The following is a 24,418-nucleotide window of genomic DNA, read 5'->3' on the forward strand; positions in this document are numbered from 1 at the left end:
AGTTTGTGAGCCCTTGCCCAATGCGTACTCTATATAAAGCAATACAACAGCCTACATTGCAGGGTCTAAGTAAATACAAGGGAAAAATAGTCTCTGGTTCTTCCCACTGTGGATAAAGATGATTGGAAGGATATTGGGGACAATCAGTTCCACCATTTAATCTCTCCCAGAGACAGACTTGTGCATTTATAAATAGTTCCCTGCAATTATCTCTGACCAGTCAGGTGGGATGGTTCTCAGCTACCCAGTCTAGTGAATGTTGAAATTGCTCCAGCTTAATTGAAGATTTTCTTCATATCTTCTGGACGTATTCAGTAATTCATAACTACTGGGTTCAGTAAGGGCTGTTCAGGTGTCCCAGGAGATTGGTCTTTGTTTGTTGGGCCCTGTGAACTGGCTGTTGGTTAAGCAACCAGAACATTGCTTGGAATCTTCTCTATGTGTCCTTCATTAGGAATTCCCTATACCACCGACCCTAAATACGTGGAGGCCAATTGTAAATACTGCTCTCCCCTCAATGCCACTTATAATACCAGAAGATGTCCCTCTAAATTTGAGAAGGTCTGGCCTCATGTCTAGAGAACTCTGATACTGCGGTTCTGACTTGAACCCTTTGTATGTAATATTTGGCTGGTTGACCAGTGCCCTAAGCACTTTGGTCCCTCTTAAATTAATTTTCTCTCTTTCTTTGCATTGAGTTCCACCAAGGCTTTGTCCTGTAGCCTTTTATAGGACTTATCCTCTGCTGTTGTGGGACCAGGTGACTGTTCTATATTACCATTTGAGGAGTATATTTGAGCAGATTGTACTGCCATCTTTCCTACTTTAAGAGACAACTGGAAGTTCTATATATTACCTTTCACCACGTTGATGATTCTGATGGAGGTCCGGGAGGGAGTGAAGTGCAGCTTGTGTGTTAATCTTTTTATTGTTGATGGGTTTGTCTTGTGAACTGTATTGGTTCCTTGTGTATTCTATTTTGTAAAACTCAATAAAAATAGAATTTATTAACAAAAAAGTTAAACCCCGGGTGTGAAAACTTTGATGCAAATATAGTCCTCAATAGCTTCAAGAGATATAATCCACTTCTTGTGCACCAAATGCTTTGCAAACCCAAATATTACCTTGTAAAAGTAGTAGTGACATCATCACTGGGCTGCACATTGTACAGACAGCAGAGCTGTAAGAGGGGCCTAGCAGAACCCAGAGGGGCCCAGCAGGACCTTCCACTACAGGCTGAATGCAGACTAGAGGAGAGGGCAGATACAAGGCCAATCACCCTATTGAGAGAGAGCAACAGCGGCTGGTTTTAATATAGGAAATTCCTGCACAAGCTTCACACTGGATTACTGCACTGAACTGGAAGAAATACACAACACACACCAAGATTCACGTAAGAATACACATGGATTTTGTGTTTGGACAATATTTGCTTATCAGGTCAGCTTGTGTATATAGTTCAGACATGCTTGTAAACATGATCAACTTGACCCCTAACTGCAAATGCCCCTAAACGCTACTAAAACGCTACTAAAAAATGCTATTGCCAGCGTTTTTTATCCAGCGTTTTTTCCAGAGTTTTTTTTAGCTTAAATAATGATAGTGTGCATAGAGCCTTAGCATTTTTTTAACCTTCAGCTTCTAGGAGCAGAAACAAATTGTTTTCGTAGAGTTTTTTTAAGCAAAAAAATGCTAAATGCTCCTAAATGCTTTTAAACTCTACGAAAACACTACTAACAGCTTTTTTCTAGCTTTTTTATTTTCTACATGTACTGTAAAAACACTAATAAAATTTAGCACACTGTAGTGTTTATGTCCAAATTTACACAAACACTACTGAGCATAGTAATATTTCTGTCTATCTCAGACATTGAAAACTAAGCCAAACACTCAACAAAATGCAGAAAACACTTTCTATACATACTGAAATTATTGTGCACTTGTTATTTAGAATATTTTAAAGGTTTTACTGTATTGTATAACATTTATTGTATAATAAGCTATACCCGCAACATCATTAAGCTGTGTGCCTTATGTACAATACAAACACTAGTACTGCATTCATTGGCTAAGAACCTCTTCAATGCTATTGGCAGAGCACTTCAAATAAATATTAAGTGGCCACTTTAGCATGCCTTAAGCACCATTTAATACATCTTAAAGCCAAGCTCCTGCAAAAACTTTTTTTTCTTATTTGGAGAGATTGTGGAGGGGATAATTCCTCTTTCTTGCTGTCTGCACCTTCCTGTCACAGTGGGAGCTGCTCCCTTCAACTTGATGTCCAGAAAACAGGATAGTGTCCATGCCAATAACACCTAAGTCTGCAACAACCTAATCTCCCAGTGTTGCTATGGTAATGACATACAAAGTACAGCAGATCAAAATGTATATGTTTACATTTTTAATGTTTATTTAGCAGTTTATTGCAAATCAGCTGGAATAAATGGCTCCCTATAACGTACACATGTTGAATGTAGAAGCATCTTACTGCAATCATATGCAGATGACTGACAAAAATGTGCAATCGTGTGACCTCTACTATGTGCTGCTAGAGGTTCCTTGTGTATAATCACAACAACCACATACCAAGATACAAACTTTGTTTAAGGCATATTTAACAATCAACTTCTTCTAATTGGTCCCTTTTGTTCTGTTAGACATACCGTTGAAAGTGTTTTTGTGATATCCGTTGATCTTGTCAGGAATTTCGTAAGCTGATAACTTCCAATGCTGACTGTTATCAATTACATTGTTCTCTGAGAACTACTGAACCTTGCCCATCTGTGTTATGGTGAACAGAAGAGGGCAAGGTTTAATTGTCCTACCTTGTGTCTCTTGTCCTGATATAGTAAGGTGAGTGAGTATTGCCAAGCTAGAAAACAAATGTGGTCACCACCTTTACCCCATTGCCTTTGCCTCCCACCAAGTAGATCCTAATACCAGACAATGTTTCTGATCATGTGATCACTGTGATTGGCTGTCACATGATTGGGAGTTCACCCCTGCTGGGGAGGCACATGATGAGCCTGGGAGAGCCTGTCTCTGAGCTGCAGTGGATAAAATGATACTAAAAGTAAATTAACAAAAAACAAACAAAAATGTTATACTTACCTGCTTTGTGCACTAGAGCAGCCTCAATCCTCCTCTTCTCAGGTCCTCTGCTGGTGCTCCTGGCTCCTCCTCCCTGCTGAGTGCCCCCATAGCAAGCTGCTTGCTATGTGGGCACTTGTGCGGGCATGCTTCTGAGCCATGCCCCCCATTCACTCCTCACTGGCTGTGAATGACAGCAACAGGAGCCAATGGATACTGCTACTGTCCCTGAGCCAATGAGGAGGGAGAGAGTCGAGAGAGCAGCTGCTCTTGTGAACATCAGGCTCAGGTAAGCATTAGGGGCAGCTGTGAGGGGGGAGCTGCACACAAAACCTTATTTTACCTTCATGCATAGAACGCATGAAGGTAAAAAAACCTTCAGCCTTTAGAATCACTTTAACCTTACCTGGAGCAGAATCAGCACTATGTATGTCACTTGTGTAGCTTACTCCACAGGAAACCATTTGTTCCATGGGTATAATGATCAATACCCCTAATGATCAATCTTTAACTATTTTAGCAGATCAACTAAGATAATAAAAATCCCCTGGGTAATTCAACATAATGAGATGGCTGCCAACAAGCGGGAACATCTCTCAGTAGCTTAATTAGATAAAAATTGTCTTTTGTAGATTATCCCTTACTAGTAAAAATGGTAGATAAGCCTGGATGGGACCAGGTTGTTGAATTTCATTTATCACATCTGTTTTTTACCACAGTGATAATCTGTACCAGATGACCTCCCAGCTAGATTGCATGGCATGGAACCAGATGAATCTGAGTTCTTCACTGAAAGGGTAAGAGTTTTCCCATAGGTTCACGTGTCCATTGTCTATATAAAAACTGTACTGTTGTATCTCCATTATTCTACTTCTATACCAGCCTTTCTCAACCTTTTCAACATGGAGGAACCCTTGAAATAACTTTCTGGTTTCAGTGAACCCCTGTTAAAAAGTACTATATCTATAACTCATGATACATTCGTGTGATAGTCAGTGGGAGGAATGCTCCTTACACTTGTGGTCATTGGGAAGAATTACCCCCATATAGATGGCTAAAAAGATCAATGGTGTCAGTGGGAACTTGTATGAGAGGCAGAAATTGCTCAAAGAACCCATAGTAACATTTGAAGGAACCCTAGGGCTCCATGGAACCCTGGCTGAGAAACCCTGTTCTATACACTGTATTTGTGCGTAATGAGTACTGTGACTGACAGGAGAATGCATTATGCTTGCAACTGATGCAATAATCAGCACCAAAATAATCAAATTCAAGAAATCAGCTTTAAATAAATAAAAAGATGCAATATCATTGGCTGCTGTGGTTTAGTGCTATTTTAACATAGTGATTTCATTTGCACTTTATTAAAGGGAATTTAAAGGTTGTTTTTGTTGTTTATATTGTGTAGAGTACAAAAAAGTGTGTGTGTGTGCAAGGGCTGTACCAAAAGTAACACAAAAGTCATAACTTTTTTTATTAACTGCCTGGAATCCATTATCTACCTGCAATAAAAATGAAGAGTTACTATAGAGGAAGAGTTACTCTACCAACTTGTAAAATTTGAAGGACCTACGTAAGTTAATAAAAAAAGTAATGCCCACTTTTGCACAGCCTGTGTGCATGTGTGTGTGTGTGTGTGTGTGTATATATATATATACACAGGGATTTTTTCTCAGAGGATAGTTGCGGGAACTCCCCCATTCTGAGTCACCTCCTGTTTCTGCCCCCACCTCCAAGCACCATCCCAAGGTTCCACCCCCCCACCCACCTCTCAGGACCGCTCCTTTTTAGAGAATACAGAGCCAAGTAGTATTTTGTGGTGCTAAGTAATTTGTATGGAATTTGTTAATGATAACAAGAAAAGCAGTAAAATATATCCCCTGCAGTCAGCAGCAATTGATCCCCCCTCCCTCCAGCAACAACAACAGATTCCCCCAGCAACAATGCACCCTTGCAATAAAATACCACCCCAGCAACAATAGATCCCCAGCAGCAACAACATATCCCCCAGCAGCTAGTATCAATAGATGATATAGCAGCCAGCCACAATAGACCCCGTATTTAACAGTAGATCCCTTCCAGCAAAAATTTACCCCCCAAGAACAATAGATCCACCACCAACAACAATAGACCCCCTAGCAGCAATAGACCACCATGCACAAATAGATCTTTTCCTGTGACAATAGATCCCCCAGCAGCCAGCATCAATAGAGCTTCCAGCACCCCTTGCCATTACAAACATTCAGTGCTTATGGTGCCAGAAATGCGCTCCCCTGTGTTCCCCCACATTCCTGCAGAAAAAAGAAAAAGAAAGCCATATATATATATATATATATATATATATATATATACACACACACTATGCCAAAAGTATCGGGACGTCTGCCTTAACGCACATGAACTTAGCATTCCACTCTTAGACAGTAGGGTTCAATATAGAGCTGGCCCACCCTTTGCAGCTATAACAGCTTCAAGTCTTCTGGGAACGCCGTCCACAAGGTTTAGGAGGTTGTCTATGGGAATGTTTAACCATTCTTCCAGAAGCTCATTTGTGAGGTCAGGCACTGATGTTGAACGAGAAGGCCTGGATCACAGTCTCTGCTCTAATTCATCTCAAAGGTGTTCTATCAAGTCTGTGCAGGTCAGTCAAGTTCCTACACCCCAAACTCACTCATCCATGTCTTTATGGACCTTGCTTTGTGCACTGGTGAGCAGTCATGTTGGAACAGGAAGGGGTCATCCCCAAACTGTTCCTACAAAAGTTGGGAGCATGAAATTGTCCAAAATATCTTGGTATGCTGACACCTTAAGTGTTCCCTTCACTGGAACTAAGGGGCCAAGCTCAACCCCTGAAAAACAACCCCACACCATAATCCCCCTCCACCAAACTTCACACTGGCACAATGCAATCAGGTAAGAACCGTTCTCCTGGCAATTGCCAAACCCAGACACATCCATCGGATTGCCAGACAGAGAATTGTTATTTGTCACTCCAGAGAACAAGTCTCCACTGCTCTAGAGTCCAGTGGCGGTGTGCTTTACACCACTGCATCCGACGCTTTGCATTGCACTTGGTGATGTAGCTTGTTGATGTAGCTGGATGCAGCTGCTCAGCCATGGAAACCCATTCCATGAACCTCTCTATGCAGTGTTGTGCTAATCTGAAGACCACACAAAGTTTGGAGGTCTTTAGCTATTGACTCTGCAGGCAGTTGGCGACTTCTGCACACTGTGCGCTTCAGTATGTGCTGACCCCGCTCTGTCATTTTACATGGCCTACCAGTTCGTGGCCGAGTTGCTGTTGTTCCCAGTTTGTTATAATACCACTAAGAGTTGACCATGGAATATTTAGTAGCAAGGAAATGTCACAGATGGACTTATTGCACAGGTGGCAACCTATCACAGTACCACGTTTAAATTCACTGAGCTCCTGGAAACGAGCCATTGTTTCCTAAATGTTTGAAAAAGCAGTCTGCATGCCCAGGTGCTTGATTTGGAGGACTGGCCCAATACTTTTGGCAATATAGTGTATATAATATATATATATATATATATTTTTTTTTTAAAGAGTAGCAGCTTTTATTCTCAATAAATATGAAATATACCTAAATTGCATGGATATCAGATTACGCAGACTGCAGAGATGAGACGTGTACCGTTATTAGAAAGCTCAGCATGTTTTACAAAATGAGAGAGGAATTTGTGAATTATGTTGCACATCAAGGGAATACAGAATATGAGACATATCTACTATTAGATTGCAGGCTGATTCACAAATTCCTCCCTCTGCTGCTCTAAAGGCTCACTCAGACAGTATATCTACCTCCTACCATTTCGTAAAGTGGAACTAATCTCATGCACTTTTTACAAACTCAGTTTTTTAACAATATATGAGTCTAAATTATTGCCTATAGTCATAGTTTTGATAGTATTATAAGAATTTACAATAAAACCCGACAGTCCAAGCTCAGCCCTCTGTGTCTAAAAGGAATACCATCTTGGAGAAGTCCCTTTCTTTTTTTGGGTAGTCTCATCCTCCTACAGCTGATGTCACACAAAATCCTGTGCATATGCAATATGAGGAAATACAATGCCCATACATGTCAATGACAGCTATCGCGAGAGGACACAGCTGCCGGACAAGGAGAGTGACGTCACCACCGTCAAAATATAGTGCCCTGACTTGGCTCCATGCATACTAGTGTTTTTTAAGCTCGATAAATGCTGGGAAAAATGCTGGATAAAAAACACTGGTAATAGCATTTTTTAGTAGCGTTTAGAAGCGTTTAGGAGCGTTAGCGTTTTATTCGCCTGTTTACAGTACATGTAGAGAAAAAAAAAGCAAGAAAAAAGCTAGGAGCATTTTAGTAGCATTTAGCAGCATTTAGGAATATTTCGTGTTTTTTTCTTCTAAAAAAAAAGCTCCAAAAAACTCTGCAAAAAGAATTTTTTCTGCTCCTAGACACTGAAGCTCAAAAATGCTAATATCCTAAAGTAGAGTGCATGGACACATAGGATAACACTAGTAATCTTGTAGGAGCAGAAAACAAATATGCTGATAATAGCTTCTAGGAGCTTAAAAAATGCTAGTGTGCATGACACCTTAGTGTGTATTTGTTTTTTTCCCTCTGAATTAGATTCAACAAAGAGGTTGAAATGTATGATTACAGGGCGCCGTAGTATGCAGTACATAAATCTTTCAATGTCAGCTACCTTTTTATTTAAAGTACATTTAATGCCTTTAGTTCCACTATAATAATGGGTGTGTAAAAATCTCTCTAATCTACAGCAGTTAGGATTAAAGTATAACTAAAGACAAAACTTTTTTTTAGTCTGGACAGAGCGAAGAGGGATTAGAACCCCTGTCAGTTTTTATTGCTGTCTGTGTCCTCATTAGGGAGATTCACCCTCTGTTTTCGTCATGTTTATAATTATCATTGAAAGTGAAAGCAAAAGAAACCCCAAATTTTGGGTTGTCCACAGAATAGTAATAGAGGGGATATTTTACAATGGGGACACTAGTTCCGGTGACCTGGGGGTCCCAAAGGGATTCCCTTAACCACTTCCCGACCGGCCGTTGTATATAAACGGCCGGACGGTGGCACTGCAGGGTCGGGTGGCCGTCTATAAACGGCCTCCCCGCACCCTGCTTGTGCGCGCTCCCTGGGAGCACGCAGCACCGCGATCCGGTGCCCGCTGTGTCCTCCGGACACAGTGAAACACCGATCGTCAGACGGGACCTCTGTATGAGGTCCCGATCATGTGATCACTGATTGGCCAATCAGTGATCACATGCAAAGTAGTAAGCAAGATGTCACTTCTGACATCATTGCTTACTATGTGTGAAATCTGTGAATGATCACAGAGGTCATATGGTACAAGGCTATTCACAAAAGCCTTGTACCATGTGACAAGCTGTGACCAATCACAGCTCACTCAGTTCTTCTCAATGAGTGCAAGAATGCACACAGAGAGAAAGAGAAATGATTGCTTTTACATCCTATATGGGTGTAAAAGCAATCAGTGTAAAAAAAAAAAAAAAAAAATCTTCATCACCCCTCACTAGTACTGCTAGGGTGACAGTATGTAAAAAAAAAAAATAAAAATAAAAAATAATAATATAAAAAAAAAATAAAAATGTAAAAAAAAATGTTTGAAAATTATAATTTTTGCTTATAAACTAATTTGGATTTTTTTTTTTTTACTAAAAAGATAACGGAATAAATTTTGGCTAAGATTTATGATAAAATATTATTTATTTGCAAAATTTTATAAAAAAAACACTTTTTTTCAAAATTTTTGGACATTTCATTTACATAGCAAAAAAAATACAAATCCCAGTGGTGAATAAATACCACCAAAATAAAGCTTTATCTATCTCAAAAAAATGGTAAACAATTCATTTGGGTACAGTGTTGCATGACCGCGCAATTGTCATTCAAAGTGTGATAGCGCTAAAAGCTGAAAATTGCCCTGGTCAGGAAGGGGGTAAAAGTGTCCGGTCTGGAAGTGGTTAATTTTCAGGGATTTCCTTTCACTTCCTATTTTGGCTATGGGAAAGGAAGAGGAAGCAAATGTAAATCTCCCCAGTGGGACTCAGAAGGCAAAAAATAAACTGACAGGGGTTATAATCCTCCCTTACTCTATGCAAAATGAAAAAAAAGTGTTGCCTATAGTTCTACTTTAATTTAGACTTGCAATTGGGGCTGTTAAAAGAGGAGTTTGAGCTGCATTTTTACTGCCCCATCCCAACCACCCCTCTAAGCTGCTAAGGCAGCCATATGGGAGTATACATGTAGCACCCTCCTAGATAGGTGCTAGGTTTAGATAGATTTAGTATGTGTTTGATAGATACATTTAGTTGCCTCACAGTAGTCAGAGTGGCTCTGATTTGTTGGTTAAAGCATAATTTGCTCACTATGTTCAGTGAAGCTGCATTCTGCTCAGTGTGTTCAGTTGCTGCCAGCCTGATAGCTCCCTCTGCATCTAGAGAGCTTGAGAAGTTTCTGAATGATATTTGTAGAGCTATGCAGATGGCGGCATGAATATTGATACAGCCCTGGTCTATCCATGAGAGAGAGACTCTGATGGAATGCTGGGTAACTGTATATATTCAGTGACCACACTGAGCTCTGGGTTTTTTCCTGGAAAGGACTAGTCCAGCCTTGAGGGGGCATGCTGCCCTTCCAGGCAATGCTGCTATGTATGCTGTTGTGAGGCCTCAGGTGGGTGACCTGAGGACCTGAATGAGGAGACATGGGTAGTACTAGGAGCTGGCTGAAGGTTTGGTCTGGTATCATGGAGGAAGGCAACCACCTGTCCTTGGGTCTTGTGAATATAGACACTCCTGAAGGATCTTAGAGACTTGTGCTGCCAATACCCATCTGGTGCTAGGGAGTCAGCTGTGGATCTAGTTAAAGGGAACACCGGCTGGTATCTTGAAGAGCTTTGTCCATCTAATCTTCTACTTGAAGGGGTTCTGCTCTTGTGGCTCTAAGAAAGACATTAATAGTTAACTACTACTACTACCTTACAGCTGAAGTCTACTGTTTGCTACAAGCACAGACTTTATTATAGCTTGTTCTGAAGAATATCTAAAGTCTTCAAGTGTACACAGTTATTGTTTTTGGAGTAACCCACCTAATTCTCTCAACCCTATCCAAGTTCTCCAAAAATAAAAACAACAAAAACAACACTCCTATACTGGTCATTGAAGAAATGTGTGAATGAGCCTGTGTGCCTGGCTGACGGGCAAAGCTGGTGGAGAAGACCTGGACAGTATTCTTGCAGCTCCTACAGGAGTAGCGCTTCATACACTAGATACAGCCATGATATTTTGGAATACGTTGCTGTAAAAAGGATTCTTTCTATCACGTTTGGTTGTAAATGGGGTTGCATGTGGCCACACTGCAACTGTCCCACTACTGCGTGCAGTAGAGTGCAGTGGTGTGGACTTTTAGATGTTAAAGAAAGGCAAAGAGGAGGTGAAAAACTGCTTCCTCACTGCCTATCAGGCACCTTCTGAAAAGTGAGATTTCTTCAAAACTGTCTAAGTTGACCTTCAAAGTTTCCAGGTGTTGCAAATACACAAAAGATTGAATGTATTTTCTAAATGAGAAGCTCCTGATTTGCAATAGATATACATTTGATTTTGTCATTAATTTGCATGATAAACGCTCCTCTGTATGTCATGAATGTACTCCAGGTGTAAAGAAAAAACTGACCAGCATGTATTAAAAAAAAAGCTTTCACTGCAATACTCACCTTTAAGTCGACTCTATCCTCTGCTACTAGTTAACAGTCTCCAGGATGAATGACATCTAGCCCTGTTAAACCCATTTCCTGTAAGCCTGGCTGTCAGGGACACACCCCCTGATGATATCAATGGTCCGGTCAGAAGACTATTATTATACAGTATTTATAAAGCGCCAATAGTTCGCTCAGCGCTGTACATTACAATGGGGGACAGAACAATAACAATACAATACAACGCAAAACATGAGGGGATCGAGGGCCCTGCTCTTTCGAGCTTACAATCTAGGAGTAGATTAAAGAAATGTACATGAATTTTTTAGTTGTTGGAGGGTCCTCTGGGAGGGTGTTTATATAATGTGGAGATGGGCTTATTTGTACAATAAAAATTTTACATAAGGTAAAAAGGTTAAATATTTAAATACACTTTATAAAATAGAAAAAATTAAATTGAAGAAAAACTGTTAAAATTTTAAAGCAAAATTCTAGACATGTAGATGATGAGGATGGTCACACTGGTGATGATGAATGTCTACAATATAGCTTTAAAATTGGCCTATGCAACTTAAACATCATCATTAGTTTGTCCATATATACACATTTAAAAACAATTTTATAGTGAGCTGCAGAGTGGAAACCCGTCAACCTTGACCAAAATCTGAACTCTAAATGTAAAAGATTAAAGAAGGGACGTAATCTTTAGGGAACAGCTAAAATACAAGAGACAATAGAAATTGTACAGCTCCTGTCTTGCAGTTATAAAACTTCACAGGCTGTTAAAAAAAATGACCTGAATGTTCTTCAAGGATAAAGGAAAAAATATATTTAGATGATCTATGGCCACATGAGCAAAGATGAAAAGTTCCTTTTTCTTTTTAGACCAAAGTTGCCGAATCTGTGGAAAATCAGCCCTAGACATAGCCTCATCTGCAAGATGTAAAGCCAAAGTATTTATCTGTCTTTGTTTGGCTCAGAGTTACAATGCAGTTTGGTATGTCTAGCATGAAGGACCATAAACATAAGTCTGAAATATCTGTGAACTATATGTCCGTCTATAAAGTTTTTTGATGTTTTTTTGCTGTTCAGTAACTGATACAAGACTGGCCTCACAGTTTTTTTCATCTCATGTGCAAACAATGATGCACAATGTAATTTCAAGAAACATTAGGCTGAATTCACAAAACTTTAACGCAAAAATGTGGGTCTTTTTTATTTTATTCATGTGACTGTATTTTCTCCGTTAAAAAAAAAAGATTCCTATACCAATGTGCTCGCTTTGTGAACTGGACTTTCTGTGTTTAAAAAAAATGCTCTGCATGTATAAAGTGTAGGTACCAAGAGGTAGCTGCATGTAGCTACAGCAATCTCCAAAATTTTGAGCTGTTCCAAAAGTAAAGGGGCTTGGCAGTTCCTTGTAGTCACAAAGCTTGCTTGCCACTTCCTGCCTCCTGCACATTCCTATTGGTCAGAGAAACAGCTCCACATAGTGTTGGGCCCCTGTGCAAGACCAATTTTTGAGCCCCCCTAGAAGTGAACAGTGTCCAGATCTACAGTATGTGTCAATAGGAAGGGTCCAAGCACATCTAGTATAAATGGGCCCCTAAGCCCCAAAGGGTGTGGGCAAAGCAAGTGCTTTTTGTAGTGGTATGCAAGGAAGTGGACAGTGGGGTTCATTGTGTGGAAAGGTGAGGGCTATGAGGATGCAGAAGTCAGAGCTGAGGAGGGGTGCAAAACTAAGGAGCTATAGAACCGGGCTTTAAAGCCTAGCTTTGCGGGGAGGTTGCAGAGATAAGCTATGAAATAAGGATGCAGAGGTGAATTGTGGTCACTGAGTGGGGAAGTGAGTTGTGGACAGGGGCGGACTGACAACTCATGGGGCCCCCGGGCAATAGGGGATTATGGGGCCCTTGTGTCCTTGCCCAAACTCAAAAAGCCTATGAAAAAGGTACCAGGGGAATCTCATGGGGCCCCCTACTGACCCCAGGCCCTCGGGCAGTGCCCGAGTTTCCAAATGGTCAGTCCGCCCCTGGTTGTGGATGAAAGGGGGGTTCAGAGGTGAACTGTGGACAGGAATGCAGAGCTGAGTTGTGGACAGGTGGTACAGAGGTGAGTTGTGGACAGGCGGTACAGAGGTAAGTTGTGGACAGGCGGTAGAGGTGAATTGCAGATGGGTGGAGATGCAGAGGTGCGTTGCGGACAGGGGGTGCAGAGGTGAGTAAGGGACAAGTGTGTGGTGCAAAGGTGAATTGCAGATAGGGGGTGCAGAGGTAAGCTGTTATTAGGGAGTGCAGAGGTGAGTTCTGGATGGTAGGTTTAGAGGTGAGTTGTAATGAGAGGTGTAGAGGTGAGTTGCAGACAGGGGGTGCACAACTGAGATGCAGACAGGGGTGCAGAAGTGAGTTGTGAAGGGGGGCAAATAGATCAGCTTAGGTAGTTGTGGACAAGGGTGCATAGATGAATTGTGGATGGTGGTGTGCAGAGGTGAGCTTTGGACAGGGGTGCACAGGTAAATTTATAACAGGAGGGGGGGGGGCAGTGGTGATTTGTAGACAGTGAGGTGCAGAGGTTGACAGTGCCCCTTTAACACCTGCCCATTGCTACTGCAGTAACATACTTTCTGTCTTTGGGAGACAACACTTACTCAATGTACTGTACCTATGGAGGAGCAGCATTGTCACCCCAGGAGAAGGGGTGTTGGGACTACAGAACACATTCCCTATTCTCATCTTCATAATATAGTGGGAGGGGTTCAGTAGTTCGGACAGAGAACTGGGGACAGTGTACCTAACAGCAATTACAAAGCACAGAGCCACTCTTTGCATTTTGCCTGTAAACGGCAATTCTTCCACTTATTGAACAAATGTAACAAAACACTTTTAATGGCATATTCAATAGACCAAAAGGGAGCAAACAAAAAGGTTCATTATAGGGATTACATACCCCTTAAATCAAGCGATAACATATTCTTTGCCTAAGGCATTTGTCCTTTTATCTGGGGTTGTCACAAAGTCTTATGGGGTTATCAAGAAACCCTAAAAGATCTGTCTACCTAATCTTAGTTTCAGATAATTGACAGCCTTTGGAATCACCACATCCTTATTTCTCTTTGGGACTCCAGCGGCACAATATTGACATCCAAATTCCCAGCTCCACTCTCCTTCCAGAGCCATCACATAAGACTAATATTCTACATGATGGATTTCTTCATCCATTCTTCATTATGGGTGTTGCAAGAGAAGTGAGACTTCCCTGTCTGCAGCAGAGTGAGACCACCTATGTTTGAAAATATATAGACCTTGCCACTGGAGTCCAAGGGAGACACAAGAAAGCTGAGTGGGTCGTTAGCATCCACCATAACTAAAAATTCATTTTCAGGTTGACCAAAAAATGAAAAGGCCGTGTCCATTAATGGTCTATATAGGACAGATAATCTGTTAACTTTTTTTTTCATAAGGACTAATTTTGTTGGTGTGTTTCTGTTTACAGTCATGGGACAACCTATGAAAATGACAGTCACAGCACACCCATGTTGTACAGCTGCGGTGGTCAGTACCGGATACACACACATGGTGTGTTCAGAGGAATACAAGTAAGCATAGTACTACTAACTGTTCTAAAAATACAGAGGCAAGTTTTGGGGTTCCTTCACAATTTGAAGACTGGCAATGCAATGTACCATTTTTGGAATGCATCGCACCACAACTCACAATATATGCATTGTGGTGTGCAACAGCACAGGTGTGGTGCCAACTACTATATTTGTATGTTGGGGATGCTGTGCTCTAATGTGTGTTATAGTAGCATTTGGTAAAACCCAGATTACCAAAACATATAGGTATAAATCCATGCTTAACATGCATGCAAATACAAGATCTGGTTTTCAGTATGTTAGGCATCATGCCTTACGTTTACAGATGAATTGCAGGAATGGCAATTTTAACATAGGTACATAGATCCAGCTTGGACTAATGTAAGTATGTATGTGCCATACCTATAGGATCCCAGTGGAAGCTGGAAATCACTATAGCAGACACCGCTGCTGCAGTGATCCCCTCGGTATAGGCGCCATTCAGGGAACACTTTGCATTGTCTTAATGAATGCAAAGGCTTTCTTTGATTGGATAAGATGGAGTGGCAATCTCACAATCTCCACTTTGATCAATCAGAAAACACTTTGCATTCATTGAGAAATTGAAAAATGTTCTCTGAATGGTGCCTGCACTAAGGCAGTGACTACCTTTGTTCAGAAAACAGAAGAGCAGAGACTTGGAAGCTAGTATAAGTCACTGTAGTACCAGTGCGTATTGCAGTGATTTTCAGCTTTCAAGGGGATCCCAAAGGTATGGCACATAATTATTTAAAATGGTCCAAGCAATCTATATAAAAATTGCCATACCTGGAATTGAAGGTACAGAGTTGCTCTAGCCGGCTCAGTACATTGTGTCTGTGATTGGAGCCATCTAATGACAGCTCAAATCATAGCCATTACACAACCCCCTGTGTGATTTCTGCAGTGACATTTATAAATAGCTCTTCAGAATTACACATCCACCTCTCCAGTGTTTTTTATACAATCCAATGGTTAAAAGGTGGTTAAGCAAATCACTTTTGTCTTCTGTTCCAAATATTATTTACCTGGAGTTCATACCAGTAAAATCATTTCCTAAGGCTACATCCACATGGCCGAATAGCACCAGCCAGGGTTGGCTGTTTGTAAATGTGACCTGCACATGCTGCACAAATCAATGGCCAGCAGCGCTGCTGTTCTCATGTAATTACTCATGCAAGTGGTTACGTGTGCATAAAACCTTGGACCATCCTTGGATGCACAGTATTCATCCAGGGTCTGCGATTCTCTGGAATTCTGGCCTCACACTAACCACAGCTATTCAGCCAGCTTTTATGTGGCCATAGCAGAGTGTTGCTACATTCAGAGGCATCTGAATGCAGCAAACTATCCACAGATATGTGCCCATGTGAATGTAGCCTAAGCTACCACCTTGAAGTTAGCATCAGTATTGTCAGCCTGTTATGTGAGCTCCTTCAGTGGCCATTGGGCTGTCTGTCTGATCATAGATCTGATAAACAGCTTAATGGCCAACTGAAGCAATGCACAATACAGGCTGACAATGCTGATGCTTGTGGTGAGACAGCAGCTCAATGTTGTCAGCCTGAAACCGGAAGTGCTGTCAATTGCAGGATCTCCAGGTAAGAAATTTTGCAACAGAATCACAAAACAAATTGTTTAAAGTGATTGTAAAGCTTAACATTATTTTTATTAAATTAATAAACATGCTATACTTACCTGCTCTGTGCAATGGTATTGCACAGAGTGGCCCCTGAAGCTCCCCTTCTCAACCTCCTCTTCTCAGGTCCCCCGGCGGTGCTCTGGGCTCCTCCTCTTCTTGGTGTGCCACCAGAGGAAGCTGCTTTCCAAGACAGGCTGTGTGCATCTATTGACACATTCAGCACAACTCAGCCCTGCCCCTTGCTCTGCTCACAGGATTTGAATGACAGCAGCAGGAGCCCCCGCTGCTGCCTCTGTGAGCAAAGAGAGACGAGTGAGCTGCTGCAGTCGGGCACAGCGCTGGATCGAAATCAGGCTCAGGTACATATAAAGGGGGCTGAGGGAGCAATACCAAATATAGGGACATTTTTTAACTTTACTGCAGGTCTTCAGCCTTTAGAACCACTCTAAGAAAAGTGTACACATTGAGACATAATGGCAATCACACTGAAAAATAGATATTGGGTTTACATATACTTATTATCTGGGAAGAATTTTTTGAGTTTACACAGCTCCAGTGTTTGGTAAATGGGATCAGCAATTACTAATTGGTTCCATTTGTCTAACATTACGTTTTAATGCGCCAACATTATCAGGGGCGGACTGACAACTCATGCGGCCCCCGGGCAATAGGGGATCAAGGGGCCCCTGTGTCCTTGCCCAAACTCAACAAAGCCTATGAAAAATAGATATTGGGTTTACATATACTTATTATCTGGGAAGAATTTTTTGAGTTTACACAGCTCCAGTGTTTGGTAGATGGGATCAGCAATTACTTATTGGTTCCATTAGTCTAACATGACGTTTTAATGTGCCAACATTATTATCAGGGGAGGACTGACAGCTCATGGGGCCCCCGGGCAATAGGGCATCAAGGGGCCCCTGTGTCCTTGCCCAAACTCAAAAAAGCCTATGAAAAAGGTACCAGGGGCATCTCATGGGACCCCCTACTGACCACGGGCCCTCGGGCAGTGCCCGAGTTTCCAAATGGTCAGTCCGCCCCTGTTTATTATTATTGTTAATAATCAAATTGTGCAGAGCAGTGTACGGTCCTGGGTCCATTGTGTTGTGTGCTGGACACAGAGGTTATCTACTACAATGTAACACTTGCAGGGACATTTCTGGTCCTTGCTAGATCAGCTGCTTTATTTGTTCAATTTTCCAGCCTGAGATACAATATTTCAGATCAGTTTGTTCTGCACAGAACAGACAGATGATGTCCTCCACACAACTGACCCCTTTGTTCCTCACCTTCTCTATTATAGGCCTACCACTAGGAATTGCAACAAAATCTTTCCATTTGTAAGATCTTCTATTTTGTTGAACTGAGCTGCTCTGCAAATGACACAGAATACATGACTTAGTGGATAAATATGGATTTATATTTACACAAAAAGGTTGAAAAAAGAAAAAAAAATAGAAAAAGGGTCAGAAATATTTTTTTCAGCTGTCAGTATACTATGTTTCTAGATGCAAGCCCTAACTATGTGGCATTTAGGTTGTTAAAGCACAGAGTTCCATATTTAATGCTATTAAGAAAAATGAAATACTTGTTTTCACCTCTTTTCATCATTTGCTGCATCACACTGATCTCCAGAAGCTTCTTTGTAGCCACTTCATGCCTTTATGCATACACTCCAGCAATGGCTGCATGGTGGGTTTTCTGAGGCTGACAACAATGAGCCATACAGTGCCGATGTAATGTGTGGTGAAATGGCCATTTCCAGACTCCATCCTAAGCCCGTGTGACAGCACAAGAGCTCAACTGGGAGACAGAGAAGTGCCTAAAAAAAGAGCTTGGTGGTGGGATCACCAGGTATTATTTTGATGAAAGCTGCAGTTTTCCATATACTGAAAATTACATTAGCATCCTAAACTTTATATGAGATTTAGTGGTTGGGTTTACCTCATATGGCCTCCTCACACCTTTTCAAACACCTCTGAAAAGCTATCACAGCAATTAGGCCGCACATTTAAATAAAGCCAAAAACTGTGAAAACACTAACAGCATTTATACATATGGTTCCCTTCTTCTTATTAGGATGTTAGACGTGTTCCTGGTGTGACCCCAGCTATAGTCAGATCATCAACAGAAACCAATGAAAAGCGGCCTTTTATGTGTGCGTATCCAGGATGCAACAAAAGATACTTCAAACTGTCCCATCTGCAGATGCATAGTAGAAAGCACACAGGTAAGATAAACATGTATCAGTATCGTCATCCAATGTTGTGTCTCTCAGAATCAACTGTAGCTATTCATCCACAAATACATTTGAAGAAGACCCATATTACCATACTAATTATTACCAAAATTAGAGGTCATCACATGGATCAAAGCCTCCCTCTGTACTAGGGCCTGAAATTCCACTGTGTTGGAGTTTCATTCTTAAGATGACCATATGCTAGCAGAATTTCATTGGAAAATGTTGGTTTTATGCATGTTTGTTTGTTTTTCTAATGGATAGTGGGTTCAAATTGACATTCCTTTTTGTTCACAGTGATGAAAAAATTCAAAGGAGCAGGATGGAAAAATTCTTTTGAACAAGCAAATTTCTAACAGTGAATGCGGTTTTCATTTGGGAAAGTCCATTCACTCCAAAATTGAATGTTAAAAGCTAAAGTTTTTAAGCACGTTTGAACAACATTCATGTCAACGAATGTACTTATTAGAATTTTCATTTGAATGTTCATATGCATGTTTGTTCAGAAATCTACTAATTTTAGTAACTGCCACCCACTTCCCCAATCCTTGTTAATGGTGTATTAACTTTAGATAGAGGGAGAATGAGTTAGAATCTCTGGTGGCCTTTATTGCTGCTTTTGTATCCTTTGGGTAAATGTTTTCAATAATTTCTGTGTGGCCATCAAAACAAGAAGTGAGCTAAATCTCTTCAAGATGGAATTGAGCAAAATCTTCTCAATGAAAACAGAGACAGTAATAAATTCTGACTTTAAGGGGGTAAAGGAGAGGACATTACACATCTTCAGCTAGATCCCCGGAGAACACGGGAGAGCCAGAATGCCATGAGAAGATACTCTTGAAATGGACTGGAGAGTCTTTTGATGAGAGTCTGCTCTATATTTCCCAGGACAGAACCTCATGGTATGTGATGTAGAAAAATCTCCCTAACCTGGAACTCTCCAATAGGGACAGAGGCAGCAAGAAAACATTTGCTAAAACAGATTGGGAAAGGCCGAGAACTTCTCTCAAATGCTTTTTTTTTCCCAAATGGGAAGATCTACTTGTTGGGTCACCAGAACCAAGAGTAAGGTGAAATTTCCCCAAAAGGGACACAGAAAGATAGGAAAAGCCTACCAAGGTTCTAACCCTTCCTAATGCTAATTTGTTCTGGATGAGCTTTTAAATGTGCTATGTCTTATTTTAGGAAAGGACAGATCATTCAGTAAACTTGGTTTCTTACATATTTTTTCTTTATAGGTGAGAAACCTTACCAGTGTGATTTTAAAGACTGTGAGAGAAGGTTTTCTCGCTCGGACCAACTTAAGAGGCATCAAAGACGACACACAGGTGTGTAAAATCTCTGTACTACAAGGAACAACTTTTCTAGGCTCATACCTAATTCTGCCATTTTGGATTCAAACCGGTCAGCAGTAATTAAAATAGTTCATAGCTTGTCTTCATTCTGTTCCTGCTAAAAAAAAAACAATAAAAAGAACGAGAAATGTATTTAATGTTATTGTAGGAATTTGCTTGTTTCACTGCATTGACTTGCTGTGTATCAGTTGTGAAAAACATTGTGATGAATCTTCAGACTTTTCAGCCTTTACTCTCAATGGGGGATGAGTGAAGTCATTACATCGAAATTGAGTTTGCAGATTAAAGGATAGTAGGGTTTGGTTCCGCTTTAATTTTGGCAAAATTCACCTGTTATTGTCTCCAATGCATTTTAAAGTCAGCAAAACACTCAATTTGGTCATCATCATGAATATCACCAAGATTAAGACAAAAAAGACAATTAGAGGCAAATTTCGCCCAAATGAATTAACTTGATTTGAAAAAATTAGATGTGGTGGTTGCATTAGTTTTTCCCCTTTATTTTACATTGATTATTGTGTCAGTAATGTAATTACTGTCCTAGGGTGACAATACTACATATCAATGTACTGTATATATGGAGAAACAGCATTGTCACCCTAGGGCAGAACTCCAGAACACTTCCTCCTTATCTCAATAACATGGGGGAACTAGTTTGTATTCCAGCAGAGGTTACCCAGGCAAGGCTAATAACACTGCTTAAGACTGCAGTGAAAAGAGTGCACAGGAAGCAAATTAAAGAAGTTGGGTGTTGAGGTTTAAATATACTATAAGTCCTCTAAATCTGTTTTCAGGTGTGAAACCCTTCCAGTGTAAAACGTGCCAGAGAAAGTTCTCGCGGTCTGACCACCTAAAGACACATACCAGGACTCATACAGGTAAAACAAGTGCGTAAACCTTTATTCACATTTATATTTTCTTGAATTTTCCTGCTGCTTGTAAATACAGTGTTCACTGAATATATAAAAATGTGTCTGATAAAAATATATTAATATAATACTTACAGAAGTTATCAAAGGGACAATTACATGCTTTCATTAGTGGACCCTATTCATATGATATATGGCTTCTACGTACTTATCAGTCCCTGGAATCTTGCTGTTTCTGGGCAAACAGGAGTGTACATTAGTGTTTCCCACATACTTGCTATACAGTCATATTAAGCATTGGTCTGGTAGCAATTCTGGGGACTAAAGGGCAGAGATACCATAAGCGGGGTGACTAAAGAATCATTTAGGTGATTTGATAATCCAGGTTTTAAGAAAAACTAAAATATCCGTTTTTGGTGGACTAATATTTAAATATATCCCAATCCAAAACTCCACTTCCTCTTTCCCTACTCTATCTACAAAAAAGTCTTCAGCTTTAGACATACTTTATTTGGTATGTTGATTTCTACACCTGGAGCTTGTGTATTAAAAAAAAAAAGTATCCTGATCTCTAACTTCAACTTGACTTTTAACCTACACTTTAAAGCAGATCTTCCCTGAAAATGAAAGATTCACTTTACAGTCAATTGTTCATCACCTAAGCATTAATAGTTTGAAAACTTTTTAAAAAACGTTTTTACAAAAAAAATAAATGACCCTGGTCGCAGCTTTTGATGTTTTCTGAAGGTGTGGGTGAAGTCATCTGATTTCACTGCTGCCTCCCTGAAAAGGTGGAGACTTGAAATCCCTGAAGGTTAGGCTGCAGTCCATTTCTGGAGTCTGTGGTTATAGGCTTTCAAGCACCTAGCAGTAGACCAACGGGAGAAGAAAACTCAACTATTAAAAATAATTTATATGCTCATCCCCAAAATTTACTGTCTTAAATTTCCACACATTTAGGATATATTTTTGCTGTCCAGGACCAGTTCTTTTACATAAAATTGTTTGTTTCGACAACAAATGTTAAAACTGGTCCATGGCACCATACAGATTGCACATTATCACTTTCTTTCTAGAACACATAGAAATAAGGATTTTTTCAGATGCCAACAATCCAAGAGCATCTGGCATGCTTTTTCATAGCACTACATATCAAGCAAACATGTCATAATCATTCATATCAGACAACATTCATTTAATCTACACAGACACATTTAGCCATGTGCCTCCTTTGTCTTTTTTGTGCATTCATGCTGATAAAGTTTTCTTTCATGATAACTGGACATTTCTGTGTCAACAGGTGAAAAGCCTTTCAGTTGTAGATGGCCCAGCTGTCAGAAGAAGTTCGCCAGGTCAGACGAATTGGTCCGCCATCACAACATGCACCAGAGAAATATGACCAAGCTACAACTGGCTCTTTAGGTGACAGGGCCAAGGACCCCTGTGGACTTAAACCTCTATACATTATATATAAAGCTTCCAAAACAACCAACTGGAGGGCTCCTGGCATGTTACAGGAGAAGTGGGATTCTATACAGCCATTATATGAGAGACAGGTTGTAAAGAAGGTTCTGCTAATTGGTGGGACAAATTCTCTAGTGAATGGCTGTGTTTGGCCTCGTTATCTCTGTGCTGTTTGTTAATTATTTAACCAGTGAGGATGTGATGCTGTATGCAGCATGAAAAACAAATGTGTATTGGTTGTCTCATGTCATGGTGTGATATCAAAGCCACCACTTTTTCCCAGTGAATTACAAAACATTGATGCTGTTCATAGTTTCAACTGCACGGGCTTCGCCTAACACAATGGTGAATATAAAGGGAAAATTAATTATTACAAACCTGTAAACAATTTTGAAGAATGTCTTAATATGTCATAGACATAGTATTTCAGTGGTCTCCAAATATCTCAAACCTTTGGAATAGGCAGAGAATTGGTCTTATTTAATATCATCTGCATTCTATAAAAATCATGCCATTAGATTTGTAAGACTATCCTTGTTATGAGCTTCCAAATGATGGTGTACTTGTTGTTGCATTGGCACAAAGTTATCAGCACATGAAAGTGTACATGTGTAAAGCAGATTTTCAGCCTTCCCCCTTTTTTAAAAAAATACTCCTAATTACCTGGTGGTGAGTTCTGCACAGTTCAGATACTCGCCCACCCAGCGGATCCACCTGAGATCATGTTTTGTTCTGACATCATCAAAAGGCTGCTACTATTCTGGGTTCAGCCAACGTGCCTCTCGATGACGCCCTGCTGGGCCTGCCCCCTCCATCTTTACTAAATGGAAGGCTTTGCCTCCTGAGATATGTGACCCATATCTCAGGAGGCAAAGGGGGAACAGTGCACATCATTTCCCTAGGTGAAGAGCCACGTTAAAGTGGATCAATAACTGAATTCATGCTTTTAGCACATTCAATGATTTCTTATGGCAGTAGTCATATAAAAAAAAACTAAATCATGATTCATCTTAGCTTTAAACATCATCTTAGCTCCTAATACACCCCCTGCCTTTCAATCTACCCCAGCCCTATCGTTACATCTTAACTCTTGCAATAATGCTCAGCCTAACCTAAACCTTTTATGCCTGTGTCTTGCCCCAAGCCAAACATTATAATTATGCATGAATTTTAAAATATTGGAACAGTAATAGAATACTCAGAAATCACCAAAAATACGTGCCACATTGTATAATTCATGGTCTGTGATGATAACATACAGTCAGGTCCATAAAGATTGGGATATCGACACAATTCTAACATTTTTGGCTCTATACACCACCACAATGGATTTGAAATGAAACGAACAAGATGTGCTTTAACTGCAGACTGACAGCTTTAATTTGAGGGTATTTACATCTAAATCAGGTGAACGGTGTAGGAATTATGACAGTTTGCATATGTGCCTCCCACTTGTTAAGGGAACAAAAGTAATGGGATAATTGGCTTCTCAGCTGTTCCATAGCCAGGTGTGTGTTATTCCCTCATTATCCCAATTACAATGAGCAGATAGAAGGTCCAGAGTTCATTTCAAGTGTGCTATTTGCATTTGGAATCTGTTGCTGTCAACTCTCAAGATGAGATCCAAAGAGCTGTCACTATCAGTGAAGCAAGCCATCATTAGGCTGAAAAAACAAAACAAACCCATCAGAGAGATAGCAAAAACATTAGGCGTGGCCAAAACAACTGTTTGGAACATTCTTAAAAAGAAGGAACGCTCCGGTGAGCTCAGCAACACCAAAAGATCCGGAAGACGACGGAAAACAACTGTGGTGGATGACCGAAGAATTCTTTCCCTGGTGAAGAAAACACCCTTCACAACAGTTGGCCAGGTCAAGAACACTCTCCAGGAGGTAGCTGTATGTGTGTCAAAGTCAACAATCAAGAGAAGACTTCACCAGAGTGAATACAGAGGGTTCACCACAAGCTGTAAACCATTGGTGAGCCTCAAAAACAGGAAGGCCAGATTAGAGTTTGCCAAACGACATCTAAAAAAAGCCTTCACAGTTCTGGAACAACATCCTATGGACAGGTGAGACCAAGATCAACTTGTACCAGAGTGATGGGAAGAGAAGAGTATGGAGAAGGAAAGGAGCTGCTCATGATCCTAAGCATACCACCTCATCAGTGAAGCATGGTGGTGGTAGTGTCATGGCGTGGGCATGTATGGCTGCCAATGGAACTGGTTCTCTTGTATTTATTAATGATGTGACTGCTGACAAAAGCAGCAGGATGAATTCTGAAGTGTTTCAGGAATATTATCTGCTCATATTCAGCCAGATGCTTCAGAACTCATTGGACGCCGCTTCACAGTGCAGATGGACAATGACCCAAAGCATACTGCAAAAGCAACCAAAGAGT

The 24,418-nt window shown here is 40.6% G+C and overlaps 1 protein-coding gene across 1 annotated transcript in view; it reads left to right on the top strand.

Annotated features, from left to right (window-relative positions):
- WT1 (WT1 transcription factor) overlaps positions 1 to 23,283 on the top strand; it is a 64,510-nt gene extending 41,227 nt beyond the window's left edge. The window contains exons 4-9 of the mRNA XM_089673494.1: positions 3,810 to 3,887; positions 14,329 to 14,431; positions 18,171 to 18,321; positions 19,569 to 19,658; positions 20,480 to 20,572; positions 21,855 to 23,283. Coding sequence (XP_089529620.1) covers positions 3,810 to 3,887; positions 14,329 to 14,431; positions 18,171 to 18,321; positions 19,569 to 19,658; positions 20,480 to 20,572; positions 21,855 to 21,976 — 637 coding nt within the window. The 3' untranslated portion in view covers positions 21,977 to 23,283. The remainder of the gene's footprint in view (positions 1 to 3,809; positions 3,888 to 14,328; positions 14,432 to 18,170; positions 18,322 to 19,568; positions 19,659 to 20,479; positions 20,573 to 21,854) is intronic.
- The last annotated feature ends 1,135 nt before the right edge of the window (positions 23,284 to 24,418 follow it).

Source organism: Staurois parvus, unplaced genomic scaffold (genome assembly GCF_062004578.1).
Source record: "Staurois parvus isolate SC_StPar_1 unplaced genomic scaffold, SC_StPar_1.0 ptg000138l, whole genome shotgun sequence".
Taxonomy (NCBI): Eukaryota; Metazoa; Chordata; class Amphibia; order Anura; family Ranidae; genus Staurois; species Staurois parvus.